This window comes from Pelophylax lessonae (assembly GCF_965119305.1).
Source record: "Pelophylax lessonae genome assembly, chromosome: 1".
Classification (NCBI taxonomy): Eukaryota; Metazoa; Chordata; class Amphibia; order Anura; family Ranidae; genus Pelophylax; species Pelophylax lessonae.
The window spans coordinates 11,305,515-11,315,938 of record NC_138768.1 but is presented as its reverse complement, the minus strand read 5'-3'; the positions used below and the strand labels follow the sequence as shown (position 1 = coordinate 11,315,938).

At 53.5% G+C, this 10,424-nt stretch overlaps 1 protein-coding gene across 1 annotated transcript in view; it reads right to left on the bottom strand.

The window, feature by feature from the left end:
- LOC309568097 (uncharacterized protein) overlaps positions 1–3,790 on the bottom strand; it is a gene marked incomplete at both ends in the record, with an annotated part of 6,412 nt that extends 2,622 nt beyond the window's left edge. The window contains one exon of the mRNA XM_082273692.1: positions 3,743–3,790. Coding sequence (XP_082129818.1) covers positions 3,743–3,790 — 48 coding nt within the window. The remainder of the gene's footprint in view (positions 1–3,742) is intronic.
- Between the last annotated feature and the right edge of the window lie 6,634 nt (positions 3,791–10,424).

The window sequence follows — 10,424 nt, the reverse complement described above, 5'->3', positions numbered from 1 at the left end:
GAGCATGATGGGGGTCAGAGAGAGAGAGCACAAGGGGGGTCAGGGAGAGAGAGCGCGAGGGGGGTCAGGGGGAGAGAGAGCGAGGGGGGTCAGGGGGAGAGAGAGAGATAGCGAAGAGGGTCAGGGAGAGAGACAAAGAGAGGGGGGTCAGAGAGAGAAAGGGGTGTCAGGGAGAGATAAAGAGGGCGTTCAGGGAGAGAGGGAGGGTGTCAGAGAGAGGGAGAGAGTGGGGGGGTCAGGGAGAGAGAGAGGAGTTCACAGAGAGAGGGAGGTCAGGGAGAGATAGAGGGGGCAGGGAGAGAGAGAGCGAGGAGGTTTAGGAAGAGAGAGAGCGTGAGGGGGTCAGGGAGAGAGTGAGGGAGTAAGGGAGAGTGAGAGAGGGGGTCAGGGAGAGAGAGAGAGTGAGGGGGTCAGGGAGAGAGAGTGAGGGGCTCAGGGAGAGAGAGAGTGAGAGGGTCAGGGAGAGAGAGAGTGAGGGGGTCAGGGAGAGAGAGAAAGGGGGGAGGGGTAGAGATGGGGGCAGGGAGAGAGAGAAAGAGGGGTGTCAGGGAGAGAGAGAGTGAGGGGGTCAGGGAGAGAGGGGGGTCCGGGAGAGAGAGAGAGGGGGGAGGGGTAGAGATGGGGGCAGGGAGAGAGAGACAAGTGGGTCAGGGGGGAGAGAGGCGGTCAGGGAGAGAGAGAGTGAGGGGGTCAAGGAGATAGGGGGGTTCGGGGAGAGAGAGAGAGAGAGAGAGAAAGGTGGGTAAGGGAGATATATATATATATATATATATATATATACACACACACACACACATATATATATATATATATATATAGATACATACATACATACATACATACATACACACACACACACATACATATATATATATATATATATATATATATATATATATATATATACACACACACACATATATATATATATATATATATATATATATATATATATACACCATAGGCGAAACCTCATTTTGCCGCACCCTGGCTCTGTCTCTGACTCCACCCCCTTTGCCAGTGTTAAATGGCTGGATTCAACCCTCGAACTGCTACATGTGTAAGACAGCGTGTTCTTTTAAAAAACAACAGACAAACTAGCAGAATCACTAGGTGAAAAAAGAGAGAAAACCTAAAGACAAAACGAATGCAGCTGCCCATCTAAGAACTGGTAAGCTGCGGTATAATACATATTTTACTTTGTTTTAATACCACTTTAGGTGGATAAGATTAATAAAGTAATTTTGTGATACATCAAGGGAGAGTCGAGGGGGGGGGGCGTTAAGGGAGAGAGAGGAGGGGGTCAGTGAGAGAGATATGGGGGGGGGGCAGGAGGAGAGCGAGATGAGGCAGGAAGAGAAAGAGGGGACAGGGAGAAAAAGAAAGAGCGAGAGGTGGGTCAGGGAGAGAGAGGGAGGGGGGTCAGTGAGAGAGAGAGAAAGAGAGGGGGGTCAGGGAAAGAGAGAGAGGGGAGCAGGAAGAGAGAAAGGGGGGTCAGGGAAAGAGAGAGGGGGTGAGGATAGAGAGAGGGATCAGGGAGAGAGTGAGGGGGATTAGGGAGAGAGAGAGGGAGGAGAGAGTTTGAGGGGGCAGGGAGAGAGAGAGGGGAGGTCAGGGAGAGAGCGAGGGGTCAGGGAGAAAGAGAGGGGGTCAGGGAGAGAGAGAGAGAGCGTGGGGTGTCAGAGAGAGAGAGGGGATGGCTCAGGGAGAAAGAGAGGGGGACAGGGAGAGAGAGAGAGAGAGAGTGGGGGTCAGGGAGAGAGGGGGGATCAGGGAGAGGGGGGTGTCAGGAAGAGAGAAAGAGGGGGGTCAGGGAGAGAGAGAGAGGGGAGCAGGGAGAGAGAGAGGGGGAAGGGAGTGAGAGGGGGTCAGGAAGAGAGAGAGGGGGGTCGGGGAGGTCAGGGAGAGAGCGAGGGGTCAGGGAGAAAGAGAGGGGGGTCAAGGAGAGAGAGAACAAGGGGGTCAGGGAGAAAGAGAACGAGGGGGTCAGAGAGAGAGAGAGAAAGAGGGGGGGAGTCAGAGAGAGAGAGAGAGAGGGGGTGGCTCAGGGAGAAAGAGAGGAGGGACAGGGAGAGAGAGAGAGAGAGAAGGGGGCCAGGGAGAGAGAGAAAGAGGGGGTCAGGGAGAGAGAGAGAGGGGATCAGGGAGAGAGAGAGAGGGGAGCAGGGAGAGAGAGGGGGGTCAGGGAGAGAGAGAGGGGGGTCAGGGAGAGAGAGAGAGGGGGGGTCAGGGAGAGAAAGGGGTGTTAGGGAGAGATAAAGAGGGCGTTCAGGGAGAGAGGGAGGGTGTCAGAGAGAGGGAGAGAGTGGGGGGGTCAGGGAGAGAGAGAGGAGTTCACAGAGAGAGGGAGGTCAGGGAGAGATAGAGGGGGCAGGGAGAGAGAGAGCGAGGAGGTTTAGGAAGAGAGAGAGCGTGAGGGGGTCAGGGAGAGAGTGAGGGAGTAAGGGAGAGTGAGAGAGGGGGTCAGGGAGAGAGAGAGAGAGAGTGAGGGGGTCAGGGAGAGAGAGTGAGGGGCTCAGGGAGAGAGAGAGTGAGGGGGTCAGGGAGAGAGAGAGTGAGGGGGTCAGGGAGAGAGAGAAAGGGGGGAGGGGTAGAGATGGGGGCAGGGAGAGAGAGAAAGAGGGGTGTCAGGGAGAGAGAGAGTGAGGGGGTCAGGGAGAGAGGGGGGTCCGGGAGAGAGAGAGAGGGGGGAGGGGTAGAGATGGGGGCAGGGAGAGAGAGACAAGTGGGTCAGGGGGGAGAGAGGTGGTCAGGGAGAGAGAGAGTGAGGGGGTCAAGGAGATAGGGGGGTTCGGGGAGAGAGAGAGAGCGAGAGAGAGAGAGAGAAAGGTGGGTAAGGGAGATATATATATATATATATATATATATACACACACACACACACACACACACACACACACACATATATATATATATATATAGATACATACATACATACATACATACATACACACACACACACATACATATATATATATATATATATATATATATATATATATATATATACACCATAGGCGAAACCTCATTTTGCCGCACCCTGGCTCTGTCTCTGACTCCACCCCCTTTGCCAGTGTTAAATGGCTGGATTCAACCCTCGAACTGCTACATGTGTAAGACAGCGTGTTCTTTTAAAAAACAACAGACAAACTAGCAGAATCACTAGGTGAAAATAAAAGAGAGAAAACCTAAAGACAAAACGAATGCAGCTGCCCATCTAAGAACTGGTAAGCTGCGGTATAATACATATTTTACTTTGTTTTAATACCACTTTAGGTGGATAAGATTAATAAAGTAATTTTGTGATACATCAAGGGAGAGTCGGGGGGGGGGGGGTTAAGGGAGAGAGAGGAGGGGGTCAGTGAGAGAGATATGGGGGGGGGCAGGAGGAGAGCGAGATGAGGCAGGAAGAGAAAGAGGGGACAGGGAGAAAAAGAAAGAGCGAGAGGTGGGTCAGGGAGAGAGAGGGAGGGGGGTCAGTGAGAGAGAGAGAAAGAGAGGGGGGTCAGGGAAAGAGAGAGAGGGGAGCAGGAAGAGAGAAAGGGGGGTCAGGGAAAGAGAGAGGGGGTGAGGATAGAGAGAGGGATCAGGGAGAGAGTGAGGGGGATTAGGGAGAGAGAGAGGGAGGAGAGAGTTTGAGGGGGCAGGGAGAGAGAGAGGGGAGGTCAGGGAGAGAGCGAGGGGTCAGGGAGAAAGAGAGGGGGTCAGGGAGAGAGAGAGAGCGAGGGGTGTCAGAGAGAGAGAGGGGGTGGCTCAGGGAGAAAGAGAGGGGGGACAGGGAGAGAGAGAGAGAGAGAGAGAGAGTGGGGGTCAGGGAGAGAGGGGGGATCAGGGAGAGGGGGGTGTCAGGAAGAGAGAAAGAGGGGGGTCAGGGAGAGAGAGAGAGGGGAGCAGGGAGAGAGAGAGGGGGAAGGGAGTGAGAGGGGGTCAGGAAGAGAGAGAGGGGGGTCGGGGAGGTCAGGGAGAGAGCGAGGGGTCAGGGAGAAAGAGAGGGGGGTCAAGGAGAGAGAGAACAAGGGGGTCAGGGAGAAAGAGAACGAGGGGGTCAGAGAGAGAGAGAGAAAGAGGGGGGAGTCAGAGAGAGAGAGAGAGAGAGAGAGAGGGGGTGGCTCAGGGAGAAATAGAGGAGGGACAGGGAGAGAGAGAGGGGGGCCAGGGAGAGAGAGAAAGAGGGGGTCAGGGAGAGAGAGAGAGGGGATCAGGGAGAGAGAGAGAGGGGAGCAGGGAGAGAGAGGGGGGTCAGGGAGAGAGAGAGGGGGGTCAGGGAGAGAGAGAGAGGGGGGGTCAGGGAGAGAGAGAGAGGGGAGGTCAGGGAGAGAGAGAGTGAGGGAGGTCAGGGAGTGATAGAGCGAGGGGGGTCAGGGAGTGATAGAGCGAGGGGGGTCAGGGAGAGAGAGAGTGAGAGGGGTCAGGGAGAGAGAGAGAGAGAGGGGGGGTCAGGGAAAAAGAGAGAGGGGGTCAGGGAGAGATAAAAAAAGGGGGTTTAGGGAGAGAGGGGGTCAGAGAGAGACAGCGAGGGTGTCAGGGAGAGAGAGAGGGGGTCACAGAGAGAGAGAGGGTGTAACGGAGAGAGGGGGTCAGAGAAAGAGAGGGGGGAGAGAGAGAGTGAGGGGTCCAGGGAGAGAGAGGGGTCAGGGAGAGAGAGAGGTTGGCCAGGAGGAGAGAGGGGGTGAGGGAGAGAAAGAGCAAGGGGGGTCAGGGAGAGAAAGAGTGAGGGGGTAAGGCAGAGAGAGAGAGAGTGAGGGGGTCAGGGAAAGATAGCACAAGGGGGTTAGGGAGAGAGAGCACGAGGGGGGTCAGGGAGAGAGAGCACGAGGGGGGTCAGGGAGAGAGAGCACGAGGGGGGTCAGGGAGAGAGAGCACGAGGGGGGTCAGAGAGAGAGATAGCGAGGGGGTAAGGCAAAGAGAGAGTGAGGGGATCAGGGAAAGAGAGCACAAGGGGGTCAGGGAGAGAGAGCACGAGGGGGGTCAGGGAGAGAGAGCACGAGGGGGGGGGGGGTCAGGGATATAGAGCGTGAGTGGGGTCAGGGGGAGAGAGAGCGAGGGGGGTCAGAGGGAGAGAGAGAGAGCGAAGAGGGTCAGGGAGAGAGACAAAGAGAGGGGGGTCAGAGAGAGAGAGAGAGAGGGGAGTCAGGGAGAGATAAAGAGGGGGTTCAGGGAGAGAGGGAGGGTGTCAGAGAGAGGGAGAGAGCGGGGGGGGGGGGTCAGGGAGAGAGAAAGGAGTTCACAGAGAGAGGGAGGTCAGGGAGAGAGAGAGGGGTCAGGGAGAGAGAGCGAGGGGGTTTAGGAAGAGAGAGAGCGTGAGGGGGTCAGGGAGAGAGTGAGGGAGTAAGGGAGAGTGAGTGAGGGGGTCAGGGAGAGAGAGAGAGAGAGAGAGTGAGGGGGTCAGGGGGAGAGAGTGAGGGGGTCAGGGAGAGAGAGAGTGAGGGGGTCAGGGAGAGAGGGGAGTCCGGCAGGGAGAGAGAGAGAGAGAGAGAGAGAGAGGGGGGGAGGGGTAAAGATGGGGGCAGGGAGAGAGAGACAAGTGGGTCAGGGGGAGAGAGGCGGTCAGGGAGAGAAAGAGCGAGGGGGTCAGGGAGATAGGGGGGTTCGGGGAGAGAGAGAGGTGGGTAAGGGAGAGAGAGGGGGGGATTAGGGTCTGGTCAGTGGAAGTGCTTCTTCACTTGAATGGTCCCGGGGGGCTCACTGGCTCATTCAGCAGTTTTAGGGTGGCTGTCGGCTGCTTCTTTCTCCCCCCCTCCTTCACCGACAATCTGCAGGCATGGTGGAGGTGGAGTGGATGGAGAAGTGTGGGATCCTCAGAGCAGAGGATGGAGCGGGTATCAGAGGAAGGAGGGGGAGGAGAGGAGCAGATAGAGAGAGAGGGGGGGTCAGGGAGAAAGAGAGAGGGGGGTCAGGGAGAGATAAAAAGGGGGTTTAGGGAGAGAGGGGGGTCAGAGAGAGAGAGAAACTAACTGTTTACCAGCAACTGCAGAGAGACTACAAACTGGCCCCATACCTGGAGGTGCTACAAGAGCCCAAAGACAGATAGACCCTGAGCCTGTACAGACTGAGCGCCCACAGCCTGGAAATGGAATTAGGACGGCACAGACAAACCTACAAGCCCAGGGAGAGCATATTGTGCCAGCAGTGGGACTAGGGGGTCCTGGAGGACGAGTACCACTCCCTGCTACAGTGCCCTAAGTACTCATCAGTGAGGGACACTCACTTCCAGAGACTCTCCGCTTTCATCCCGGACTTCAATTCTATAGAAGAGAAGAGGAAACTCCAAATCCTACTGGGAGAAGAGGAGCCAATGGTGAGAATAGCTGCACAATATGTGACAGCATGTCACAGACTGAGAGGGACATGAAAAACTGAGGACTTAAAAATCCTTTACATGGACCCACCCCCCATTCCCCCTTTATATTACCCATTACCCCCCCCCCCCCCAAAAAAACTCAACTGCTTTGGCAATGCTAAAAATGTATTTGGTCCTGCTAATAAAGCTTATTTGAATTGAATTGAATTGAATTGAGAGAGAGAGAGAGAGAGAGAGAGGGGGTCAAGGAGAGAGAGAGGGGGTCACAAAGAGAGAGAGAGGGGGTCAGGGAAAGAGAGGGTGGTCAGGGAGAGAGAGAGTGACGGGGCTTAGGGAGAGAGAGAGTGCGAGGGGGGGTCAGGGAGAGAGTGAGGGGGTCAGGGAGAGAGAAAGGGGGGTCAGGGAGAGAGAGAGGAGGGAGAGAGAGAGGAAGGTCAGGGAGAGAGCGAGGGAGGTCAGGGAGAGAGCGAGAGAGGTCAGGGAGAGAGAGAGATCGAGGGGGGGGGTCAGGGAGAAAGAGAGCAAGGGGGGTCAGGGAGAGAGAGAGTGAGAGGGGTCAGGGAGAGATAAAAAGGGGGTTTAGTGAGAAAGGGGGGTCAGAGAGAGAGAGAGAGAGAGCGCGAGGGGGTCAGGGAGAGAGAGAGGGGGTCACAAAGAGAGAGAGGGTCAGGGAGAGAGAGGGTGGTCAGGGAGAGAGAGAGTGAGGGGGTTTAGGGAGAGAGACAGAGCGCGAGGGGGGTCAGGAGAGAGTGAGGGGGTCAGGGAGAGAGAGAGCGAGGGGTCAGGGGGAGAGAGAGTGGCAGAGAGAGAGAGAGAGGTGGGTCAGGGGGAGAGGATCAGGGAGAGAGAGGGTGAGGGGGGAGGGGTAGAGATGGGGGCAGGGAGAGAGAGACAAGTGGGTCAGGGGGGAGAGAGGCGGTCAGGGAGAGAGAGAGTGAGGGGGTCAAGGAGATAGGGGGGTTCGGGGAGAGAGAGAGAGAGAGAGAGAGAGAGAGAGAGAGAGAGAAAGGTGGGTAAGGGAGATATATATATATATATATATATATATATATATATATATATATATACAGTGGGTACGGAAAGTATTCAGACCTCTTCATTTTTCACTCTTTGTTATATTGCAGCCATTTGCTAAAATCATTTAGGTTCATTCTTCTTCCTCATGAATGTACACATAGCACCCCATACTGACAGAAAAACACAGAATTGTTGACATTGTTGCAGATTTATTAAAAAAGAAAAACTGAAATATCACATGGTCCTAAGTATTCAGACCCTTTGCTCAGTATTTAGTAGAAGACCCCTTTTGATCTAATACAGCCAGGAGTCTTTTTGGGAAAGATGCAACAAGTCTTTCACACCTGGATTTGGGGATCCTCTGTCATTCCTCCTTGCAGATCCTCTCCAGTTCTGTCAGGTTGGATGGTAAACGTTGGTGGACAGCCATTTTTAGGTCTCTCCAGAGATGCTCAATTGGGTTTAAGTCAGGGCTCTGGCTGGGCCATTCAAGAACAGTCACGGAGTTGTTGTGAAGCCACTCCTTCGTTATTTTAGCTGTGTGCTTAGGGTCATTGTCTTGTTGGAAGGTAAACCTTCGGCCCAGTCTGAGGTCCAGAGCACTCTGGAGAAGGTTTTTGTCCAGGATATCCCTGTACTTGGCCGCATTCATCTTTCCCTCGATTGCAACCAGTCGTCCTGTCCCTGCAGCTGAAAAACACCCCCACAGCATGATGCTGCCACCACCATGCTTCACTGTTGGGACTGTATTGGACAGGTGATGAGCAGTGCCTGGTTTTCTCCACACATACCGCTTGGAATTAAGGCCAAAAAGTTCTATTTTGGTCTCATCAGACCAGAGAATCTTATTTCTCACCATCTTGGAGTCCTTCAGGTGTTTTTTAGCAAACTCCATGTGGGCTTTCATGTGTCTTACACTGAGGAGAGGCTTCCGTCGGGCCACTCTGCCATAAAGCCCCGACTGGTGGAGGGCTGCAGTGATGGTTGACTTTCTACAACTTTCTCCCATCTCCTGACTGCATCTCTGGAGCTCAGCCACAGTGATCTTTGGGTTCTTCTTTACCTCTCTCACCAAGGCTCTTCTCCCCCGATAGCTCAGTTTGGCCGGACGGCCAGCTCTAGGAAGGGTTCTGGTCATCCCAAACGTCTTCCATTTGAGGATTATGGAGGCCACTGTGCTCTTAGGAACCTTAAGTGCAGCAGAAATCTTTTTGTAACCTTGGCCAGATCTGTGCCTTGCCACAATTCTGTCTCTGAGCTCTTCAGGCAGTTCCTTTGACCTCATGATTCTCATTTGCTCTGACATGCATTGTGATCTGGAAGGTCTTATATAGACAGGTGTGTGGCTTTCCTAATCAAGTCCAATCAGTATAATCAAACACAGCTGGACTCAAATGAAGGTGTAGAACCATCTCAAGGATGATCAGAAGAAATGGAAAGCACCTGAGTTAAATATATGAGTGTCACAGCAAAGGGTCTGAATACTTAGGACCATGTGATATTTCAGTTTTTATTTTTTAATAAATCTGCAACAATGTCAACAATTCTGTGTTTTTCTGTCAGTATGGGGTGCTATGTGTACATTCATGAGGAAGAAGAATGAACTTAAATGATTTTAGCAAATGGCTGCAATATAACAAAGAGTGAAAATTTTAAGGGGGTCTGAATACTTTCCGTACCCACTGTATATATATATATATACACACACACACACACACATATATATATATATATATATATATATATATATATATAGATACATACATACATACATACATACATACACACACACACACACACACACATACACATATATATATATATATACACCATAGGCGAAACCTCATTTTGCCGCACCCTGGCTCTGTCTCTGACTCCACCCCCTTTGCCAGTGTTAAATGGCTGGATTCAACCCTCGAACTGCTACATGTGTAAGACAGCGTGTTCTTTTAAAAAACAACAGACAAACTAGCAGAATCACTAGGTGAAAATAAAAGAGAGAAAACCTAAAGACAAAACGAATGCAGCTGCCCATCTAAGAACTGGTAAGCTGCGGTATAATACATATTTTACTTTGTTTTAATACCACTTTAGGTGGATAAGATTAATAAAGTAATTTTGTGATACATCAAGGGAGAGTCGAGGGGGGGGGGTTAAGGGAGAGAGAGGAGGGGGTCAGTGAGAGAGATATGGGGGGGGGGGCAGGAGGAGAGCGAGATGAGGCAGGAAGAGAAAGAGGGGACAGGGAGAAAAAGAAAGAGCGAGAGGTGGGTCAGGGAGAGAGAGGGAGGGGGGTCAGTGAGAGAGAGAGAAAGAGAGGGGGGTCAGGGAAAGAGAGAGAGGGGAGCAGGAAGAGAGAAAGGGGGGTCAGGGAAAGAGAGAGGGGGTGAGGATAGAGAGAGGGATCAGGGAGAGAGTGAGGGGGATTAGGGAGAGAGAGAGGGAGGAGAGAGTTTGAGGGGGCAGGGAGAGAGAGAGGGGAGGTCAGGGAGAGAGCGAGGGGTCAGGGAGAAAGAGAGGGGGTCAGGGAGAGAGAGAGAGCGTGGGGTGTCAGAGAGAGAGAGGGGGTGGCTCAGGGAGAAAGAGAGGGGGACAGGGAGAGAGAGAGAGAGAGAGAGTGGGGGTCAGGGAGAGAGGGGGGATCAGGGAGAGGGGGGTGTCAGGAAGAGAGAAATAGGGGGGTCAGGGAGAGAGAGAGAGGGGAGCAGGGAGAGAGAGAGGGGGAAGGGAGTGAGAGGGGGTCAGGAAGAGAGAGAGGGGGGTCAGGGAGGTCAGGGAGAGAGCGAGGGGTCAGGGAGAAAGAGAGGGGGGTCAAGGAGAGAGAGAACAAGGGGGTCAGGGAGAAAGAGAACGAGGGGGTCAGAGAGAGAGAGAGAGAAAGAGGGGGGGAGTCAGAGAGAGAGAGAGAGAGAGAGAGGGTGGCTCAGGGAGAAAGAGAGGAGGGACAGGGAGAGAGAGAGAGAGAGAGAGAGAGGGGGGCCAGGGAGAGAGAGAAAGAGGGGGTCAGGGAGAGAGAGGGGATCAGGGAGAGAGAGAGAGGGGAGCAGGGAGAGAGAGGGGGGTCAGGGAGAGAGAGAGGGGGGTCAGGGAGAGAGAGAGAGGGGGG